Source organism: Balaenoptera musculus, chromosome 8 (assembly GCF_009873245.2).
Source record: "Balaenoptera musculus isolate JJ_BM4_2016_0621 chromosome 8, mBalMus1.pri.v3, whole genome shotgun sequence".
In the NCBI taxonomy this organism is placed as follows: domain Eukaryota; kingdom Metazoa; phylum Chordata; class Mammalia; order Artiodactyla; family Balaenopteridae; genus Balaenoptera; species Balaenoptera musculus.
In genome coordinates, this window is record NC_045792.1 from 58,305,278 (window position 1) to 58,328,155 (window position 22,878).

At 53.1% G+C, this 22,878-nt stretch overlaps 1 protein-coding gene across 4 annotated transcripts in view; it reads left to right on the forward strand.

The window, feature by feature from the left end:
• The window catches only part of ARAP1 (ArfGAP with RhoGAP domain, ankyrin repeat and PH domain 1), a 63,294-nt gene that overhangs the window by 4,014 nt on the left and 36,402 nt on the right, over positions 1-22,878 (forward strand). For 2 of the 4 annotated variants that reach the window (XM_036861693.1, XM_036861694.1), the window contains exons 2-3: positions 14,130-14,214; positions 18,767-19,318. In XM_036861693.1, the coding sequence (XP_036717588.1) occupies positions 18,810-19,318 (509 nt within the window). In that variant the 5' untranslated portion in view covers positions 14,130-14,214; positions 18,767-18,809. The remainder of the gene's footprint in view (positions 1-14,129; positions 14,215-18,766; positions 19,319-22,878) is intronic. The other 2 variants (XM_036861691.1, XM_036861692.1) reach the window with 1 other exon arrangement.

The following is a 22,878-nucleotide window of genomic DNA, read 5'->3' on the forward strand; positions in this document are numbered from 1 at the left end:
GTGACATTACTGGTGACGCGCAGTGGGGATGGGATGCCTGCTCGCAGGCTGGACTGGCTGCTGTCAAGTCTTAGCCCCCAGGGGCCCAGCCCTAGGATGAGCAGCTCCTGCTCGCTGCTCTTGTCCTGTCCTGTCCAGTTTGGACTTTGTTGAGTACAGTGGTTCTCCTTTTTACTGCTGAGGAGACTGAGGTCAGTAGAAGTTAAGTGACTTGCCTAGAGTCTTTCAGCTGAGGAAAGGGAGAGCTGGGACTGGCACCCAGGCAGGGGGCTCTGAGGCCTGCACTCTACCTCCCTGCCTGGTCAGGGCCTCCTGGGCCTCTGAAGCCCTGAGCTTCCTTCAGATACTGCCCACCTGCCTTGTCACAGTGTCCAAGTCTTTCTCTCTGGCCAAACCAGGAACCTGATTCCTCTCAAGGTGCCTGGGGTTTGGTACAGCTGGGTGTCGGTGACTGAACGAACAAACCTGGGGAACATGGTTGCAGAGCTAAGAGGCCAAGAAGCAGAGACCAGCTGTGGTCAAGAGTGTGATGCTCATGGCCAGTGGGGTCCAGAGGAGGATTCAGGGGTCAGAGAGCACCCCCACCCCCACGCCCCGGGAGGGAGAAACGTGGCAAAATCTTCCTCCTCCTCATTGTTTTCATTGTTGTGAGAGCAAAAGGTCGTGAGGGCAAGGGGGAGGGAGAGGAGGATTGGGACCTCTCACAGCCACTCCCCTGTCCCCATTCCCAGGGCAGGGAATTGGAGGTCACACCTGGAATCTCAGCTTCCCAGGGCCTTTGGGGGACCCTGGCCCCGCCCTCCCTCCTTCTGGCCAGGCCAGTGCTGGGGTGGGTCAGGCCTTAGGACAGGGGGAACAGTAGCAGGGCTAAGCTACCGCTGCATATTGCTCCCCTGCCCCACAGGTGCCTGGGTTTCCTCTGCCACCTTCCTTCCCGCCCCAGAGGACGCTGTGCGGCCCCTGGGCATCCCCTTCTCTCCTTCCCTCCCCTCCTTCCCGCCATAATGCTGGGGCCAGGGCTCTGCCTGTAATCAGGCCTGGAGTCAGGAGCTCATGGTCTGTCCCCAGCCTCTGGTTCAGTGAGAGGCCTTGGGTTGGTCATGGACTCAGCTTCCCTGGAGCTTCAGGGAGGGAGCAGGAAGCAGCAGCACCTGGGACATCCCCAGCCCCCAGGTGTGGACAGGTCAGGACAGAAACCAAACAGCTCAGGTAAGGGGGGCGGGGGAAGGGCTTCTCCATCCCTCTCCACTCCCACACTCCCTCTCCCCACATTGGGCAGCTGGGATTTTAGGATTCTGAGTCTTGAGACTCTGGGCATTGGGGATCAAGGATTCTAGGGTTTTATGTGCCAAAGATCCCCAGCTTCCAAATTTCCAAAATTCTAGGTGCCAAGAACCTGCAAAGCTTCCAGTTGGGCTGCGTGGATCCTGAGTTGAGGCTGAGCCCTGTGCCACACCTTGGCCAGCTGGTGCCAGACAGACAAGGCCTGGAGAGTTTCTTGGGGCTGCTTGGTGGTGGTGCGGGGGGAGGCTCTTCATGCCCTTTGCACCTACCCACCACTCCCAGCAGACACCCAGTTGACACACACCTTTCAAGAAATCTGAGAACCAGGTTCTGGAATGGACTAGGTAGTAGCAGAAGAGATAGCCAACTTAATGGAGGTGGGGAGGAGACAGACAGGGGCCAGGCCTCCTCTTCATTCGTTGGGGGTGGGGCTGTCCTGGATGCCAGGATGGGATTGAGAGGAGGCCCAGGGAGGGCTGGTGGCTGACTGGGTCACAGAGCAAAGCCTGGGCCGTACTGCTGGGCGAACCAGTTCCTCTCAGGGCCGACATGGAATGTGGCTCAGCAGGCCCAGGTCCAGCTTTGGAGTGTCAAAGCCAGGCTCAAGGACTCTGAGGGGTGGTGGACAGAGACCTGGGCCCGGGAGCCCCAGGGGAGGCCCTGACCCTCCTCAGGGGGCAGCAGGGGCAGGGAGACTGGACCTTGGCTGAGGGCCTTCTAGTAATTCACAGTGCCTCCCCAGGTCCTTCCGGTGCCCATGTGGGCCTGTGGGCACAGCAGTTGCCCTCAATGGGCCCTGGGCATGGGAGCGGGAGCTGCCTCATGGGGAAGAGGGCTGTTCCCTCCGCACGAGGGAAGTGCCCTCCTCTTGGAAGACTTCCTGGCTGGGTGAGCTCCTTTCTGCTGCACATCCCTCTGGGGGGGCACCGTGCGTGTTCCTGTGTGCGCATGTGCGTGCTCTCAGGCCCAGACACCTCCTTGGAGGACCTGTGCTTTTGCCTTTGTTTGGGTGCGATCAGCATTCCATGTCCCAGTGGGTTGGGGTAGGAGGTACCTGGCTCTGCACCCCTTGATGTGTGAGCTGGGTGAGGCTTTTACCCACTTGAGTGGGGACCTTCACCCAAGCGGGCCGCGGTGTGGTTCTGCAGCTAAAATGTGTGTTTCCAGAGGCCCTAGCCTGATGGGGAGAAAGGGCCTCCCTGAGCTTTGCCAGATGACAGCAGGACAGCTTTGGGGTGGAGTCTCTCTTGCTTGGTAAAGGGGTGCCAGAGCCTCAGCTAAAGTCCTACCTTTTCCCTCATACTGGGGCTGTTCCTCTTGCTGTCTCCTAAGCTCTAAAGATGGATAGCTAAGTCTAGGGAGGCCAGAGATCCAGGGAGTATCTAATGGTTCTAGTGGTTCTGTTCCAGGACGTGAACCAAAACACTCCTCTGCCTTTACTGCCTGTGACCTGAAAACCCACATTTCTCAATGCAGGGCTGGCCTAGCCACTTGGAGATGGGGGGTTACTCCAGTGTCTCTGAGGTCACCTGAGGGGACCTCCCCCTCATAGTTCTTCCAAGGAATAGGCTAGAGGAAGGGGATGGGGTGCTCAGGCTGGGGTGCCTGGGTCCTGTCCTGACTCGTGTGGCCCTGGTTGGGTTCTTGTCCCTTTCTGGGGCCCACTTTCCCCTTCTGGAAGCGGGAGGATTGGATTAGGAGGTCCCCAAATGCCTAAGGAGCAGGTGCTTGGGCATGTGGAGAGCTAGGAGAAGGCGGGGCTGCGGTCTGGCAGGCAGGAGGCTGGAGCTGTAACTGGTGGGCATGAGCAGAATGGGAGGCACCTGGTCCTGGGGGGCTAGAGGCCAGGTTCTAGCCACGCTTTGGCCACTGATTGCAGTGTGACCTTGGACAAGTCATCACTTGCTTGGGCTCCTTGCTTTCCATGTGTAAAATTGGGAGATTTCATTCAAGCAGTAGATATTCACTGTCTGCCAACCCTGGGCTGGTAGCTGGGGATGCAGGGAAATCAGACCCCGGTCCTGCCTTCAGGGAGCATCCAGCCAAGGCTGGGGCGAGAAAGAATGTGTGTGTATATGTGACACAGCGACAGATAAGTGACATACCGGTGTGACCCAGGCTGTGACCGTGGGAGTCAGAAACTGCTGCCTAGAGCAGGTGACACTTGAACGTGAAGGGCAAGGTAGAGAAAGATGTTCCAGGCGGAGGGAACATGATAAGCAAAGTCCTGGAGGTCAAGTGTCCAGCGGTGAGAGTGGAGGGAATGAACCTGGAAAGGGGGAGTAAGTGGCGGGACCCAGAGGATGGAGGCCCTTTGAGCCCCGCTGGGTAATGGGGAGCCGTGGAAGGGTTAGGCAGGCCAGGGAGGGGGAGATTGGTCTCAGAGATTTCTGGAAGTCTGGGGTGGTTCTCACCTGCTCCGGGGAACAGGACTTCCCCTGTGTGGGTGAGGGGCCCCCCAGCAGTGCTTATCAGGCCAGCACAGCAGGAAGTGGCAGGGGTAGCCACAGAGGTGGAGAGAAGGGGCAGGCCCAGCCACGGAGGGTGCCAAGGAGTCTCAGAGTTGAAGCTTTCGCTCCTAGGCCTCTGGACATGAACCTTGAACCTTGGCACTTGCCTCACCCAATCGTCCCTCACCCTACCCGTGTCACGGGCCCTGTCTCAAGCTCCTGACCAGGGCGAGCCATGCCTCTGTAGACGTCCTTTCATCCATGCCCCCAGTGGCCAGACACTTCTAGCCACTGGGGATAGAGCCATGAATGAGACAGTGCCCCGTCCTCTGGTTGAGGAGACTGACAATGAACAAATAAACATATAATACAGTGTCCGCTAGAAATAAGGGGGGTGTCGAAAAATGACATGGGGTCAGGAGAGAGGGATGGATGGGGGACACTTCTTTAGGCAGAGTGGTCAGGAAGGAAGGCTGTGCCATGCATTTGAGAAGGCGCTGGAAAAAGTATGGGAGTGAGTCATGCAGGTGTCTGGAAGAGCATTTCAGGCAGAGGGAGCTCCAGGGCCCAGCCCTGAGGCAGGAGCACTCAGAGTGGATTGGAATAACAGCAAGGCAGGGACAGACCATGCAGGCCTGGCGGGCCTTGTCCTGGCTTTGGCTTTACTCTGAGGGAGGTTGGAAGTCACTGGAGGGTGAGAACTGGTAGGTTGGGATCTGTTTTTTTTTTGTTTTTTTTTTAAATTTACTTATTTATTTATTTATTTTTGGCTGCGTTGGGTCTTTGTTGCTGCGCGTGGGCTTTCTCTAGTTGCGGCGAGCGGGGGCTACTCTTCGTCATGGTGCACCGGCTTCTCATTGCAGTGGCTTCTTTGTTGCGAGCATGGGCTGTAGGTGCGCAGGCTTCAGTAATTGTGGCACTCAGGCTCAGTAGTTGTGGCTCGCAGGCTCTAGAGCGCAGGCTCAGTAGTTGTGGCGCACGGGCTTAGTTGCTCCGTGGCATGTGGGATCTTCCCGGACCAGGGATCAAACCCCTGTCTTCTGCATTGGCAGGTGGATTCTTACCCACTGCGCCACCAGGGAAGTCCCTGGGATCTGTTTTGAAGGCATACATTTATTCCCCACAAGCCCATTTTACAGATGATGAAACTGAGACTCAGAGAAGTTATGTGAATTCTCAAGTCTCACAGCAGTAGGACCCCTGTCCTGCCTGCCTCTCCTGCCGCCCCATGTACCCTGCTGCCCTTCATGGCTTCCTCTTGTCTGGACCAGTAAGGCTAAGTGTCTTAGTGTGGCCTTCAAGGCCCTTCTCAGCCCACACTCATCCTCCCTCCCCTCTCCTGCCTGACTTCCCTGCTCCTGGTCTCCACACTCTCCCCTCTGAGGAGACGGAGTGGAAGGAGGGGCTCCTGTGTGATCTTGGGCAAGTTACTGAACCTCTCTGAGACTCAGTTTCTTCCTCATCTGTAAAGTCGGGCTAAAACCATCCACTTTCCAGATTGTCATGAGGATTATATGAAACAATCCATGTAGCAGGTTTGGCACAGCGCCTGGTAGATGGGAAGCACTCCATAACCATGGCCTTTTGTCTTTTTAAGCAGGGATGACAGGGTCAGATAAGTGGGTTAGAATGTTCCCTGTGAGCGAGAGAGGAGAGTCTTTCCTTTCTGTTGTCTGGTTATAGAGTTGGGGAGGCTGAGGTCCCACATCAAACTGGAGGCCAGAGCCTATGGGGCTGGTCCCCCGTCTCCCTGTCTCCCTCTTTCCTTTCCAGCCCCTGCCCCACCCATCTGGTCACCTCCACGCACCAACACAGGAGCTTCCTCTTTTCAGGTGCCAGCAGCAAGGGGCCTGCTGATCACTGGCTTTCCATTGCAGGGGCTGCCTAGGGAGAGGGCAGTGTCAGGTCCCTGTTCTCCTGGGCTGCTAGTTCTGGGTGCAGAGGAACCCCAGTCTCTCCTTCTGGGTGGGCAGGCACATCAGGTGCCCAGTTGCCTCAGAGAGGATGGAGTCAAGCAGCCTTCCCTTCCCCTCCCCCATCAGGCCAGGGCTGTCCTCAACCCCTCTGGTGTGTGGTGAGGCTCTGACTGACATGACTCTGGCTCTGTCCACTCCTGCTGCCAGGGAGTCCGTCGTGTGCCCTGTGCACTCACATCCTCCCTGTGGTTAGCCCTGTTTCCTCCTGTTTCTGCCTCATTTGCAGTGTTAAGAGCTCCCCCGATGCCAGCTCCCGCGTGGGGGGCAGTCATCACAGAGGAGGATCATCCTGGAGTCACCCTGTGGTACCTCAGGCCTCCCCCTCACCCAGCACCTTTGGTGGGAGAGGTGCTCCCTGCCCTGCCTGGGGAGTCCCCAGCCCAGGAGGGCGTGTCTGTGACTGAGGGGCCGGGGGCCAGGCCAGAGACCGTGCTCTCCTGGTGAGAGAGCACCAGGTCTCCACAGGTGCTGTGCGGCTGGCTGGGCCCCCCTTCCAGGTGAGAAGGGCCTGAGCTGGGACCTGAAGAGTGAAGGGTTGGGGGCATAGGGCTGGTGGATGTGGGTCCGGGCTGGGGGGTTCAGGTTTGGAGGAGCTCTGTCTTGTTGGGGGGGATGGCTAGAGGAGCAGGTAGAGGGTGCTCTGGTTGAAGGTGTGGGGGACAGAAGGGCAGGGAGGAGGACCCAGGGGTCAGGCAGGCTGGGGAGGGGCAGTGGGGATGGCGAGGAGGGATGAGTCAAAAGCGAGGTGATGAGGAGGCAGTTAGAGGAAGGGGAGGGCGTGGTCCAGAGTGATCCGTTTGGAGGTGGGGATACTGGTAGGGCCAAGGAGGTCAGTGTGTCTTGGACTTTTTTTTTTTTAATTGAATTATAGTTGATTTACAATGTTGTGTTAATTTCTGCTGTACAGCAAAGTGATTCAGTTATGCATATATATTCTTTTTCATATTCTTTTCCATTATGGTTTTTTTTTTTTATAAAAGTGACCATTGTAACCATTTTATTTATTTTTTAGAAATGCTTATTTATTTATTTATTTATTTATGGCTGCGTTGGGTCTTCATTGCTGCACGCGGGCTTTCTCTAGTTGCGGCGAGCGGGGGCTACTCTTCATTGCAGTGGCTTCTCTTGTGGAGCACGGGCTCTAGGCGCGCGGGTTTCAGTACTTGTGACACACGGGCTCAGTAGTTGTGGCTCGCGGGCTCTAGAGCGCAGGCTCAGTAGTTGTGGCGCATGGGCTTAGTTGCTCCGCGGCATGTGGGATCTTCCCAGACCAGGGCTCGAACCCGTGTCCCCTGCCTTGGCAGGCGGATTCTTAACCACTGCACCACCAGGGAAGTCCCTCCATTATGGTTTATCACAGGATATTGAATATAGTTCCTTGTGCTATGCAGTAGGACCTTGTTGTTTATCTGTCACAGACTTTTTGACAGGGCCTGAAAACCAAACCTTTTAACTATCAGCTTCATTTATTGTGAGTTGAGGTACTTCAGACATTCACACTTCATCCTCTCCAGGGTGGAGAGGGGCTTGGGCATGAGGGGGGCCCCCGGTGAGGTTTGGGGGAACGTGGGTGAGGGGCAGGGCTAGGGTGGAGTCAGATGCTGTTTAGAGAACAAACCACAGGGACCCTGGCATCTCATGTTCATAGTGACCCTCAGTCCATTTCTCATTTGAAAGTCTGTGGGCTTCAGTCTGGCCTCCGGATCTGTGGTTGGTGGGGAGGAGGGGGTGTCATTTGATAAACTGTGTCTTAGCCCTCCGGGAGGATAAGACAGTGAGGGAGGGGGTGAGCTTTGGGGCTCAGTTTCTCATCCTCCAGTCCAGATGGCCCAGGAAATCAGTTTCATTTACGATAGTTCTCTTGGTATTCTGTGCATGTTATATTGAAAATCATAAAGCTACTTTATAATGATGGTTTTGGGGAAGAAACTGGGACAAACTCATTTCTGATAGACTTAAAATGCTTTTATCATTTTTCATTCTAATTATGAAAGTGATATGCAACTGTAAAAACTTTAAACAGTACAGACATGGAGGTTGTAGAAAGTGATTAGTCTTTCAAGATTTGGGGTGGGAATTAGGGGTAGGCCTGAAATTTAGGTCAGGGCTGTCTACTGTCCTTTAGTCTTTTTTTTTTTTTTTTTTTTTTTTTTTAAATTATTTATTTATTTATTTATTTATTTATTTATTTTTGGCTGTGTTGGGTCTTCGTTTCTGTGCGTGGGCTTTCTCAAGTTGTGGCAAGTGGGGGCCACTCTTCATCGCGGTGCGCAGGCCTCTCACTGTCGTGGCCTCTCTTGTTGAGGAGCACAAGCTCCAGGCGCGCGGGCTCAGTAGTTGTGGCTCACGGGCCTAGTTGCTCCGTGGCATGTGGGATCTTCCCAGACCAGGGCTCGAACCTGTGTCCCCCGCATTGGCAGGCAGATTCTCAACCACTGCGCCACCAGGGAAGCCCTGTCCTTTAGTCTTAAATGTCCATTGATCATCAATAAAAACTAGTTGTACATTTTATTAGGGCGATGCTGAGGGGGCTGCCCTAAGGAGGTTGTTACAATATCCTACCTCTCACCTACTCCACTGGGTGCAGATGTGCGTGTTGCGCACTGCCCAAGGGTACCTGGCTGGGGGCAGGGAGAGCCGGGAGAGGAGGACTGAAACAGCCTGTCCTCTTTGCTGAGCTGCATGCCCTGCTATGGGGCTCCTGAAGCAAGAGGCATTTTTTTCTAATTTGCTGAATGGTCCCACCTAGGTTGGAGGCAGCCCTGCTTTCCCCAGGAGAGGGGAGTGGGTGAGTCCACTGTGGGGCGGGGCATGTGCAGTGCCTGGGGCCCCCCAGGAAGAGGTCCAGGAGGCCGTGGTGTATCCAGCCTGGAGCCTTGCTGGGGGATGTGGCTGGAGGCAGGGTGTGGGGGTCCCTGGTATCTGGGGAACTGAGAATTCCAGGGTGCTGAAGGCATCCAGACTAGAGCCTGGCTACAGGGCCAGCAGCAAGGGCCCCTCTGGACGGGCCCGGCCAAGGCCTTGGGGCTCGGAACAGGAAGTGTCTGTCTTAGCAGCAGAGGAGTGAGCAGATGCCGAATGAGTGTGGCCTCTAGTACACACATGGTCATGTGTCACGGTCATCTGGGTGACAGCTCTGTTCTGTGGAGGGGGAAACTGAGGCTCAGAATGTGACATGACTTGCCCAGGGCTTCAGGCAAGAAGTGATGGAGCCAGGACTGGAACCTGCTCTTGCCTGGCGTCCTGGGGGGATGGGGTTCTGGCCTGGAGCCAGTGGCCCCCAGTTCCCTACCAGATGGCTGAGGCAAGCCCTGGGGCCTGGACTCAGTCAGTCCTCTGCCCTGAGGGCTGTTCCTTGTCAGCCCTCACCACTCCTGTCAGGCCACATCACAGATGGGATGGGGCAGAAATCTGGTGCCTGGGCAAGTGACGGGGCGGAGGTCCGGGGCCGGGGTTAGGGCAGGAGACCCCAGTGTGCCTCCTTGGCACCCGTATGCTGTGGCCACCAGTCCCTGAGAGACAGAAAATAGGCTTCTCGGTCCGTGGGTTATAGTCGGCTGCCTGCCTGCCTGAGGGCTGCACCTGCTGCCTTGCCTGGCAGGGCTGGAGGGAGCTGGCTTCTGTGGAGGGGCGGGGGCCACTTCTGTGCCCTCTGGGTCAGGCACCCAGCCCCCACCTAGTTCCTCATATCTGAGGGAAGTGTCTCCAAGTCCTCTTGCCTGTGTTAACAGAGCCCTGAGAACAGCCAGGAGGGCAGCAAACAAGGGTGGCCCTGCCTCCAGGTATGACCTGGTGATTGGGCTGGGGGGACTGGGCTCAAGGGGCGTGGGCAGCATGGGGCTCTGGGCAGTTGTACGCAGTCCGGTTGTTGGTAGTGAGTATGGGGACTGAAGGCTGTGCGTGTGCTGCTCGGCGGGGTGGGCGGTGTGTGAACCTGGAGGCTGTGTGAGGTATGCATTTGTGGTATGGGTGGGGTGTGCATAGTAGACCCAGGCCTAGCTGGATATGTAGTGCTCTTAGTTCCTGTGTGGAGAGCTCTGAGGGCTTTCCTGAGGTCTGGGCTCTGGGGTCCCTGCCCAGCTTGCCTAGGATGGGGTGGAGTGCTGTGAGGGGGAGGAGGGGGTCGGGGGGTGGATGAGCACAGGCCGCAGGTCTGAAGCTCCAGGCCTGCCTTCCTCCCCTTCCGTTCCGCCCACCGTTGGGCCTTCCCTTGAATCCAGAGCACAGCTCTGTGCAGAGAGGGGGCTTTGAAGATGCAGTTGGGGAAGGGTCCTCGCTGAGGGGACTCCAGAGCTGAGTGGGGAAGGAGTTAGGACCATCAAGGCTACCGGATCCAGGCCTGACTCATTCATGCAAATAAGAATGCAGAGGAGGCTCACACCCACATGGGCGACCAAGGGCAGATCCCTAAACCTCTCTGGGTGTCACTACTGTCCTTTCACATCTTCTGTTCCTGCCCCACTGAACTCTCCCCATCTCTGGATCTGCCAGCTCCTTTTCTCCATCCCCGGGCCCTGCACACTCAGTTCCCTTTGCCTAGAAGTGCAACCTCCTACTTATGCTCCAAGGCCCAGCTCAGGAGTGCCCTCCGGAAGCCTCACTGCCTCTGCCAGACAGACAGTCACATCCTCTGAAGGCCCTGTTGGCTCTAGCAAGTGACCTGGGCAAGTTTCCACTTCACACAGCCTCCATGAAATGGGATAAAAATCCCAGACCTTGGGACTGTACCGGGGATGATTCAGGTGAACGTGGAAATCTGGCGGAGGCTGGGCATGCAGTGGATATTTAGGAAACCAAAGAAGTGAGAGTGTGCTTGTCCTTAGCTAAAGCTCAGGGCTGCCTTTCTGCTGGACTGGCAGTACTGGTGTCCCTAGTCAGTAGTGGGCAGGGATGGTGCGAGAGAGATGCTGCGCTGGGACAGAGAAGGGGCGATGAGATTTAAACTCTGCCCTTGGGTGTTGGAAAGGTAGTTAAAGCACAGAAGGATGAAAGTTTTGGCTCCAGCAAGAGGGACTCAGGCCAGACCTGCAGAAGGACTGGTTGGCAAGGATTAGGGAGATTCCAGACAACCCTTACCCCTGGACTGAGTGCCCTTGTGAGCACAGCCAGGTCCTGGGCTCTACTGTGAGGGCAGGGGAGACAAGAAGGGGTACAGGCTCTCAGGATACCCCAGGCCAGGTTGGGGGTTGCGTGGAGATGGACCCCCCACAAATGGGACAACCAGGAACAGAGCAAGAGCAGCACTGAGCTGCATAACTCAGCCTCTGAGGCTTAGGAGCCCAAAGGGGCGGTCAGGGAGGACTTTCTGGAGGAGGCAGCCTGGAATCAGCACCTGAAGGTGGGAGGATGTGGTTCATTTACTCATTGACAACAGACAGTTTTGGGGGCTTCCACATGTCAAGCTGGTGCCTGGTGCAAAAAGTGAAATGGAGGGAGTGGTGGGCCAGCTGAGCCCGGCCGGGGCTTGGGGCATGTCCTGACAACTTGGGCAAGTCACTTCCTCCCTGTGGGTGTTTGTTTCTTCATCTGTAAACGGCAGGGCTGGAGCCAGTCAAAGGATGGTCAGAGGAGCTGGACTTGAGGACACTGGGAACCGTGGAAGGGGCTTTGAGCAGGCATGGGACGGTGGTTGGCCCAGTGGAGAGGGGCTGGAGGGAGACAGGGTAGAAGCAGGGACAGGGTGGGCTGGTGTGATGGTGAAGCCTGAGCTGGGCCCTTGGGGTTGGGGGGGAGGGGAACCCCCCAACTTGTGGCCATTGCTGTCTCAACAGGATGACACTCTCCTCTGCTGGTCCCTGCTTCCTTGTGGGTGGAGATTCAGTGATGTGTCTTAGCAGCCGAAGGGCTTAAACCTCCAAACTCGGCCAGGATTAGGGTGGAGCAAGTGAGACAAAATAAATGAGTGCAAAATATGAGGAAGGGGGTGACCAAAAAGCTCAGTAATCAAGGTAAATAATAATTTTAAGAAATATTTTTAAAAAAAATTTTTTTTTTTTTTTTGGCTGCGCTGGGTCTTTGTTACTGTGCACAGGCTTTCTTATAGTTGTGGCGAGCGGGGGCTGCTCTTCATTGCGGTGCGCGGGGTTCTCATTGTGGTGGCTTCTCTTGTTGCGGACCACGGGCTCTAGGTGTGCAGTAGCTGCGGCGTGTGAGCTCAGTGGTTGTGGCTTGTGGGCTCTAGAGCCCAGGCTCCGTAGTTGTGGTGCACAGGCTTAGTTGCTCCACGGCATGTGGGATCTTCCCGGACCAGGGCTCGAACCCGTGTCCCCTGCCTTGGCAGGCAGATTCTTAACCACTGCACCACCAGGGAAGCCCTAAACAATATTTTTTTAAAAATCAAAATTAATGAAAAAAAATCCAAGATAACCAAAATATCAAAAATTTAAATAAAGAGATTCAGTATCGCTGATTTCTTTTCTTTGTCTCAGGCTCTAGCATGGCTTAGCAGGGCACTGCTCCAAACTTCTTTTTTCAAGCAGCTGCCTCCTCCAGGAAGCCTTCCCTGACCCCCGCCTGGTGAGGGCCATGTGGGCTGTTTTCGCCGGCTGGGTGGTATCTGACACCCTCCAGCCTGAGATTCCTGGAGAGTGGGTACACGTCTGAGGTCTGGCTCGTGCTTCTAATGCCTTGAATGAGGTTGTCCTAGAGGGGTGTCAGTGCGGAGTCCCGAGTCTGACCTTGGCCTGAAGCCTTTAGTGTAGGATTAGGAACTTGAGAGAGGCCCAAGAAGGGGCTGGGCCCTTCTCAGGGACAGAGGTGGTTTCCTGTTTCCCAGCCCTCATCATTCCAGTAGCCTGGTTGGGCCATCATCCATCATTCCATGTTGAATCTTGAGAATACTGCCTGACCTGTAGCAGCTGCTCAGTTAGAGCTTGTTGTCACTGTCGAGAGGCAGTGGGCAAACTGGTTAAGAGTCTGGAGCTGCACCGTCCAGTAGAAATGTAATGCGAGCCACAAGTGCAATTTGAAATTTTCTAGTAGTCACATTAAAAAGAAACAGGTGAAATTAATTTTAATAGTATATTTTATCCAAATATCCAAAATACTATAATTTCATTATGTAATAAATAGAAAAAATTATTGAGATATTTTACATTCTTATTTCTTTGTACTAAGACTTCAGAATCCAGTGTGTATTGTATAGAGCACACTTCATTATGTGGCCACTTTTGGAGTTTCAGTAGTTGTATGTGTCTACTACTAGTTACTGTATTGGGCAAAGCAGGTATAGACTATATTCAAATTGCCCCTTCTCAGCTGTGTAACTTTGGGCAAATTACTTAACCTCTCTGTGCCTCAGTTTCTTCATCTTAAATTGTGAGGTATGTACCTCATAGGGTTGCTATGAGACTTAAACAAGTTAGTAAAAAGTGCTTTAGGTGCCTGGCACATAGTAAAAGACTATTTACATTGTCTTATTAAATTCTTTTTAAAAAATCATCATTTGAGTAGCACTGCCATTTTTTGCCAACTCTTTATGAAGTACTAATTACTTAAGATTTATTTTTGAAATATTCACTTTTAAACCATACCTATTTTAGCCCCATCCTAAGAAATAACTGTGAAGTCTACTTAAGATAAATACCTAACTAGTTAATTTTACATGTTCACCCGTACCCCCTAAAGTCATCCTGCAGAGACCAGCAGTTTGTGGTTGACCCTGCCCTAGTAGCAGGAAACGTGGCTCTGCCCAAGACCTGGGCCTTCGACCCACCCCCCCGAACAGAGCCCCGGCCATCTGAGCTTGTTGGTGGCCTGCCCTCAGGGATGGCCACTTCTTTCTCCTGCCTGGAAACACCTTCTTTTGGTCCCCATACACATTTAGGAGCAGGGCCCCTGGGGTCTCACGCCCTTGCCTCACCCCTCCACCCCCCACCCCCCGGCTCTCAGGCTTAGTGGAGAGGGCCCTGTCGCCCTGGGTCTCCCCGGGTCTCCCCAGGTTCCTCCTGACAGGCTCTGCATTGTGGGGGCCCTGCCTCAGTCATGCAGCTGCGTCTGCCCCCTCCCCATGTCTTCCCTGGGGGCAGTCCAGCCTCCTGGCCAGGCCCGACATCCCTGCTACAGCCACTGGTCCCGGGGGAGGGCCAGAGAACGGGGTGTCCTGACTCTCCTCTCCCACTGGTGTGGCCTCCACCTCTGGGCAGGCCTGTCGTCGGTCTGCCTCCTCACCCCCTCCTCACCCCCGCTGGAAGGCTTCCTCCCTTTAACCATAGCCTGGTTTCCATTACGCTCCCTGAACCCTTCCCTCTCTTCCTTCTCTTTCTCTACCCTCTTCTCCGTCTCTCGCTTTCTTACATCTCTTTCCTTTTCCCTGTCCCTCGCCCCCTCCCCCTTCCTCCTTCCTCTTCTTCCTCCTGGCATCCAGCTGCCCAATGTGGCCTTGCCTCATAGGCTTTCTCATTCACCCCTGTCCTTGCAGCTTCCACCTCAGGCCAAGATGAGGAGCCGTTCAGAGTAGCTGCCGCCTCCGGGGGACCCCGGCATTCTGGGCAGCCCAGCTGGTGGTGAGTCAGGGAGGGATGGGGGGCGCTGGGCTGAGTGTGGCAGGCTAAGTCCCAACATTGAGGTGGAGGAGGCTTCATGAAGGTGAGACCTAAGGTCCCGTTTTCCATTTTGAAAACTGAGATTGAGAGGCAGAGAGAGGGTGAGGCCAGAGACCTTGTGAAGAGCCTCCCGAGCGGGCTTTGAAGGGATGGGGCCAGGTAGGGAGGGACCAGTGGGTCAGGTGGGGTGTGTACCTGCTTACTTGATTTCCTTCCATGCCTGGTGAGTTATGGTCTCTTTCTTACTCCCAGATGATCGTGTTATCTTTTAAATTGTAATTTGTTGGAAAATGGTATAAAATTAAAAAGATACAGAGGATACAGTGAAAGGTAACCCTCCCTCTCTTGTCCTGCCAGCTGCGGGTCTCCTCCCCAAAGGCAGTTTCTTGTATACCCATCGGAGTATTCTGTGTATAATGTGTGCATATGTGTATATGTATATGTTTTCTTTTTTTTTAACCCAGATTTTTACATAATAAAACAGTGTTCTGCACCTTGCTTTCCCACCCAACAATAAATCTTTATATCATTGAATATGAACTTTAGAATCTGCCTGTGGGTAATTTTAGTTGGGATTGTGTTAGCTTTAGCTTAACCCTGGAAGAACTGATGTCATTATAATGTTGAGAGCCAGCTTATTTAAGAACATCAAATGTATTTCTGTTCATTCGTGTCTTCCTTTGGGACCCTCAGGAGCCTTTTATTTTTTATTTAAAAAAAATATATATCTATTTATTTGGCTGTGGCGGGTCTTAGTTGCGGCACACAGGCTCTTTGTTGCGTCGTGCGGGCTTCTCTCTAGTTTTACGCATGGGCTCAGTAGTTGCAGCACGTGGGCTCTCTAGTTGTGGTACGCGGGCTCTAGAGTTGCCCCGTGGCATGTGGGATTTTAGTTCCCTGACCAGGGATCGAACCCACGTCCCCTGCATTGAAAGGCGGATTCTTAACCATTGGACCACCAGGGAAGTCCCTCAGGAGCCTTTTAGAAAAATGCACATAGTTCAATATTTGGATGATAGAAAAAAGATGTAGAGTGAAAAGTTTCCCTCCACCTGAAGGTGGGTTTCCAGGGAAGCTGATGGGGCCCAGGGAGGGCCCGGGCAGTGTGTGCATGTGGTCATGTGTTTTTGTAAATTCTTACAAAAGTAAGATGTTCTTTATTTTTTTTAATTAAAAAAAATTTTTTTTAATTGAGATGTAATTCACAAATAACATTATATTAGTTTCAGGTGTACAACATAATGATTTGATATTTGTATATATTGGAACATGATAAGATACTCTTGTATTCTTTTTCTGAAAGAGGGCATCCAAATTGGGTAAACTTCAGGCCCTGTGAAGTCTGGCTCTGCTTCTGCTTGCTCCTGTCGCCCTCAACCCTCAGTTTTCCTCCTTATAGGCAACCAGCGTCACCTGTCTCCTATGTATCTTTTCAGAGATATCTTATGCATTTAGTGGTAGACACATACTGATCTATCCTCTCCCCCCACCCCCTTTTTTTTTCCCCATGTGAAAGGCAGAATGTTCTCTATACTGTTTTGAACCTTTCTTTGGTCACTTAATACATACTGGAGGTCATCCCTCATCAACATGTAAGGAGTTTCCTCCTTTTTTTACAGAGTTTCCTCATTTTTCTTTAGTCATTTAGCTACACATCTTGGAGGTCATCTCACACTAATACGTAAAACGTTTCCTCATTTTCTATGGCTCAGTATTCTCCCGAATGACTACACTATAATTTAGTTAACCATTCCCTGATTTATGGGTATTTTGGTTACTTCCAACCTTTTGTTGTTATACACAATGCTGTAACCAATAACCTATGCACGTCACTTTGGACATGCATCAGGAAGACTGCAGGGTAAGTGCCCATGGGTGGCTGGATCAAAGGGCGCAGAAGCATTGGGGTTTCAAATCTCTGGTGGCATTGCCCTTCCCAGAGGCACTGGCCCGGCCAGGGAGGGGAATGCCTCACCCTGTCACCACTTAGTGTGGGGAGGTTAAGTTCCTTTTCCTGTGTTTAAGAACCATTTATACTTTTCTTTCTGTGAATTTCTCTGTTCATATTCTTTGCCTATTTTTCTGTTAGGTTACTGGTCTGTGTCTTATTTCTAGGTGCTTTTCACTTTTTAGGAAAATTAATCTATGTTTGGGGTATGAGTGACAGCCCCTAGTTTGTCATTTATCTTTTGGCCTTGCTTATGCCTTTTTTTTTTTTTAATCATGCAGGAATGTTTGATTTGTATATAGTTGATATATATAGTTGTATATTTCACTCTTTTCTTTATCCTTCTGGATTTGTATCATTTCCAGAAGGCTTTTGCCTCTCTGAGACAAGGGTTTTTTAAGTTCTTTCATGGTTTTATTTATTATAATGAAATCTTTGATTTGTCTGTAATTTATCCTGTTGTAAGGTGTAGAGGTCCAGCTTTGTAGCTTGCTCCACAGCTGTCCCGACAATTTAATAATCCATCTCTTCCCCACTAGTTTGAGATGTTACTTTTGTTGTATACTAAATCGTTAGATTTATTTGGGTCTATTTTTGAACTTTCTGTTCTGTTTAATTGATCTGTCTGTTCAAGTGCTGGTAACCTGTACTGTTTTAATTGCCATGGTTTTATGTTTTAATATGTGGTGAGGCTGATTCTCACTCTTTACCCTTCCTTTGCCCCACTCCCTCACTTCCAGAATTTTCCTGGCTCTTCCTGCTTGTTTGTTTTTCCACATGAACTTTCAAATAAACTTGTCTAGCCACCGCCCCCCCCCAATTCTTTGTGTGTGCTTAGCAGGATAGTGCATATTTATAAATTAACTGAGAATTAATATCTTTATGATGTTCTCTATCCAGGAGAATATTACGTCTTTCTATCTGTCCAGCTCTTCTTTTTGCCCCTTAATAACATTCCACATTTTTCTCACTATAAATCCTTTTAATTTTATTTTTTTATTTATTTTTGGCTGCATTGGGTCTTCGTTGCTGTGTGGGGGCTTTCTCTAGTTGCCGTGAGTGGGGGCTACTCTTTGTTGTGGTGCGCAGGCTTCTCGTCGCGGAGCTTCTCTTGCTTTTCTTGTGGAGCACGGGCTCTAGACGCACGGGCTGCAGTAGTTGTGGCACATGGCCTCAGCAGTTGTGGCTCACGGGCTCTAGAGCGCAGGCTCAGTAGTTGTGGCTCACGGGCCTAGTTGCTCTGCGGCATGTGGGATCTTCCCAGGCCAGGGCTCGAACCCACGTCCGCTGCATTGGCAGGCGGATTCTTAACCACTGCACTACCAGGGAAGCCCGATCCTGCACATTTCTTATTAAGTTTATTCTTGGTGGTTTTTATTTTGTGATGCTATTATAAATGAGGTCTTTCATCCTGGTTTCTACCTGGTTATTGCTTATAAATATCGATTCTATTATATTAATTTTGAACCCAGCTATCTTACTAAATTCTTTTATTGTTTGTAATAGTTTCTCAGCTGAGCTTCTCAGGTTTTCCAACTCAAAACTCATATTATTGTTAAGTAATAGATTAACTCTTCTTTCCCAATTTTTATACCAATGGTATTTTTTTGTTGTCTAGACTTTTATGATGATGGAAGTTTTTCTACTGTTTTTCCATTAAGCAAAGTGCTGGTTTTTATTTTAAGGAAGTGTTGATCCATTTCTATTTTACTGATACTGCAATTTTTGTTTAAGTATGCTGGATATTGGGTTTTATCATATGCCTCTTTAGGATCTGTGGAGATGAACAGATAACTTTTTTCTTTTGATCTGTTAATCACTGCCTTGCATCATCTGTTCCTTGACTCTTGCCAGGTCAGGAGTTCTTGAGTATTGGTAGGGGACCTTAGTCCCCATTGCCTAGTGCAAGGCTATTTTGAAAGAACAAATGAATGAATGGCCTTTCCTATACATTCCCCCCTGCCCCTCCTCGGGGGTGGGAGGGTTTGCTCACTTATAGGACCAGGACCCCAGAGGCTGTGTGATGCTGGGTTGCCTCATCTCCTGGAGTATTCTGCTTCCTCCAGGGGCATGGAGGTGGGGGTAAGGCTCAACCCACAGACTGGGCCTGCAGGGGCACCAGCAGTGGTGTCCCTCAATCCCACCTATACTTGCTAACCCCTGGACCTGGCCCTCAGCTGGAAACTGGCACCTCAGAAGGAACTGGGTCCTTGCCTGGGTCTTGCAGCGGGCGGGAGGGAATGTGTGTGCAGACATAGCCACAGCAGTGGCCAAGGCTGTGGATGGGGGTTAGGGTAGTACCAACTCTGAAGGTCCTGGAGGGCTTCCTAGAGGAGCTGGATGCTAGGAGGCCACAGGGGTGGGGTGTCAGGTTTCAGGCAGTGGGAGAAGCCTGCGTGTTCAGAGACCAGGCAGTACCTGGCCTTGCCTGGCACATGGGACACAGGGGAGAGGGCTTAAACACCGAGCTTACCCCATGGCATGGGAAAGCCACAGAAAATTGTTGACTGGGGACCTATACCTGGGCAACCATGCCTCTGACCTGTGCCCATGTATCTCTTCCAGGTCTGGACAGAGTCCTGCTGGCTGGCTTCTGCTGACAGGAACCATGGCAGAGGCCGGGGATGGGGCCCTATCGGTGGCCGAGTGGCTGCGGGCACTGCACCTGGAGCAGTACACCAGGCTCTTTGAGCAGCACGGACTGGTGTGGGCCACAGAGTGCCAAGGCCTCAGCGATGCCCGCCTGGTGGACATGGGCATGCTGCTCCCCGGCCACCGCCGCCGCATCCTGGCTGGCCTGCTCCGAGCCCACACGCCCCCAGCCCCTGCACCCCGCCTAACCCCACGGCCCGTGCCCATGAAGCGTCATGTCTTCCGCTCACTGCCTGTGCCCACCACTCCACCGGAGCCACTGCCCATGGCTGGAGAGGACGAGGGGCTACCCACTGCCCCACCCATCCCACCACGGAGGAGCTGCCTTCCACCCACCTGCTTCTCCACCCCATCCACGTCTGCCCCAGACCCTGTGCTGCCCCCGCTGCCTGCCAAGCGGCATTTGACAGAGCTCAGCGTTCCGCCCGTGCCCCCTCGCACTGGGCCCCCCCGCCTGCTGGTGAGGTGAGTGGATGCCGTCCAGAATGGAGGAACATGAGCAGAGGATCTAGAGGGTTGAGGGAGAGTCTGTGGCCTTTGCCACTAGGGTAAGAAAGGCACCTTGGTGGAGGGAACAGCATGTGCAAAGCTCAGAGGTGGGAAGCACCGTCTTCAGGTGCTCTGAGCAGACAGTGTGGCTGAACTGTTGTGTGAGTGAGGGTGGGCTCGTGGATGGCGCTGGTGGGACATGCTGTGAAGGCCAGGCGGGGATCCCAGGGAGTTTTTAAGCAGAGCGATCGGATGAAAGCTGAGTACGGAAAGGATGACCCCGGCTGCTGGTAAGGTTGATGGGGGAGGAGGCTGGGAGACCAGTGAGAGGGCGCAGGGCCAGGTGGGAGGCCCCCGCTCAGGCTGTGCTAGTGAGACTGGAGAGAAGTAGGCAGATTGGAGTGAGAGGTCAGCCCTAGAATGGATGGGACTTGGGGACGGCCTGGGCATGAGCAGAGAGGGAGAGAGGAGGCTCATGGCATCCAGGTTCCCATCTTGGGTAGATGGTGGTGCAGTCCCTGATCTGGGCCCTGGCCACAGGAGGGAGTTTGGGAGGAAGTCTGGAGTTCAGTTTGGGGCCTGGTGAGATACTGGGAGAGCAGAGTGCATTTCTCAAGTCAGGAGGTAGCATGTGGAGGAAATGGGAAGTCTAGAATGAAGAACTCGTTCTGGGGGATGCAGCAACTGCCCTGGGCCTGGCGCTGGTGCTCCCGTCTTCCCCTTTCACACTGCTCCTGCCAAATGTCACCCGATCCTGGAGACACTTCTCAGGCCACATCCTACTCACCCTCCCTCCTCCCCAGAACTGTTTTCTCCCCTCCTAGCTCCTTGTACTCCTTGTTTTCTTGAGTTTCCTCCTAATTCTGTGGACACGCCATTTAACCTCCTTTACATATGCCCTCCCTTCCTGCCATTTGCTGGGGTGCCCAGCTTGGAGGAGCATCCCCAGGTATGGCTGGATATGTGGGGTGTCATGGAGCTTTATTGCAGCACTTGGACAAGTCAGCCTGATCTGGGAAGGCTTCTTGGAGAAGGAAGAACTGTGCAGAGAGAGGTGTCCTGGTCCCTGTTACTGCTGGGCACTGTGCTAGGTGCTTGCTCACATGCTCTCGTTTGATCCCTGCTCAAGTGCTCCGGGGCATTTGTGTCCTGTTTTCAAGCAGAGAAACTAAGACTCAGAGAAGGGAGGGGGCCACTGGCTGGATCCATGCCAAGTATATGCTAGGGGAGCCGCCGTGGGGAGGGTCTGGGAGGTTTTCTTCACCCAGAGAGGGGCTTAAAGTAAAGGGGCCTTCAAAGCCAAGCCAGAGCTGTGGTGTTTTGAGGTTTGATTGGTGAAAGCACACAAAGTTTATTGTGCCTTTCCCGGGTTCACACAACTGGGAGCCGCACTGGGGTCCCCCGGGAGCCTGGCTTATAGCCCGGACTGGAGTTTCCTGGTGCCACTGCACCCTCTAGTGGCCACTTCCTGCATGTAGGAGTAATTTCTATTTCCTTTAACTCCATCATTAGGATGGAGTGTGTGTCTGTGTGTCTGTCTGTCTATTTGCTTGTCTCTGGGGGTTGGGAGTGGGTGAACAAGGGCAGGAGGCAGGGCCCTGTCCATAGGAAGTTCACAAAGGCTAAGGAGGCAAAAACCCCAGTCGAGGAGTGGAGGCCTGGGTTCCTGCCTAGAAGGCAGAATACCTGAGCAGGTCCAGTTGGCTCCATGACTCTGATTAGGAGCTGCCCCTCTGGGCCTGTTTCCCCATCAGGTGTCCTCCTTGGCCCTCCATGGCCCTCCTGGTACTAACATCTGAATTCAGGAGACTTTCTGGGTAGAGCAAGGGTCCTATCTTCACCCCAGGGTACCAGGCCCCACTCTCAGATCCTCAGTCTGAACTTAGCCAACGTCTGGGAGAGGCCAGACTCCCATGGTCAGGAGTCCGGCCCTTTGTAGCTAGAGGACCCAAAATTCATTCCATGCTCACAGAATTTGTAGGCAATTATTCCTTGCAATTTGGGGCTGTTCCTTAGGGCAGAGTGGCAGGTGAGCTGCCAAGCCTGGCTTCCTGTGTCCTGGGGTCTTTGATATTTGGAATTGTGGGCATCTGCAGTCGTAGCATCCTGGGCTCGCAAGGTGTACAAAGTCTTTAAAGCCCGGAGGGAGAAAAACTAAGGCGGACAGAGCCTCACATATGTGTAACAGGCGAAGGCTGGGCAGGTTTGGGGCGAGGATGGAGCCTGACTCGCTACCCTGTCCCCTCATAGCCCCTTTCTATGACTCCAGGCTCCGTGGTGCACAGTGGAAGACTGCTCAGCCTGGCCTGCTCCTGCCCCCCTTGCAGGAGTCCCCGCTTCCTGATGTGGCCTTCCTGTCCTTGCCTGCACCCTCTAGTGATGAGGGTCTCACCCTCTCAATCGTAGGGCCTCTTACACCAGATCAGGTGGTGACTGAGGGAGCATTTTTGCCTGGCTCCGGTCCATCACTGGGCTCCCCAGCAGAATTTGGGATTTAGTGACTCCACATGAGGGCATGCCTGGCCGGTTTGTGAGTGTGCACCCATAGGCGTGTGTCTGTCAGGGTAGTAGCGTGTCTGTGTATTTTTGCATCCACACATGTTCTAAGGGAGGCGATGTATGATCCTAACGTATGCATGCAGGTGGGGATTTATACAGTTTCAGTGGTGACTTGCTGTAGCGTGTGCAAATTTATCAAGGCCTGTGTGCACACATACACATGCCCATGCCTACTGGTATTGTGGGGACTCAAACAGCATGAGTGTATTTGTGAGTGCATGTGATGTGGGTGGTGAATTGGCATGTGTGTTATTTGTGTACTGTCAGGTGTGAGCCAGTGTGTGCTTGTGCTGTGTTTGCACATGCTGCCAAGAGGCTGAGCCCCCTAGAATGTCAGCTCCATTAGTGCTCAGATGCTCGTCAGTTTCATCTACTACTGAATCCCCAACATCTGAAACAGTGCCAGGTGCCTAATAGGCACTCAGCAAGTGTTTGCTGTGTTAGTAAATAGATGAGGCCTGCATGAGCTTTTGTACTGCCGGGCGCTGAGCACATGTGCTGCCCATGCTGACTCAACCCCTAGTGGACCCTGGACAGTAGGGTTACAGGACACCCCAAATCCCTTCCCACTACCCAATCTCTGTCACCCCAGGCCTCTTAGAAAGGGAGAGACTTCAAGGGAGGCAGGCAGAAAAGGAGCAGGGATGGGGTCCTCTCCCCTCTGCCCCAGCTGGGTCAGGACTCTCAGAACCAGGTTCATTATTCTGCCTGGCCTGGGAGGACCCCATTGCACCCTCAAAGGGTCTGCACACCCACCATCACTTAAGCCTGTCATAGGGAACTAGCTGACAAGTCCAGAGATCCTGAGAAACTTCTTCAAAGTCACACAGCCCAGCGCAGGGGAAGCTCATGTTCAAACCCTGCCTCCTGGCCTGGGACTGTCTACTCAGCTCTAAGTATCATAGATGTGAACGCTCCGAGCCTGCTTCCCTGAGCGTGGCAGAGAGGTCATTGCTGATCCAGGGTTCCAGGGTCAC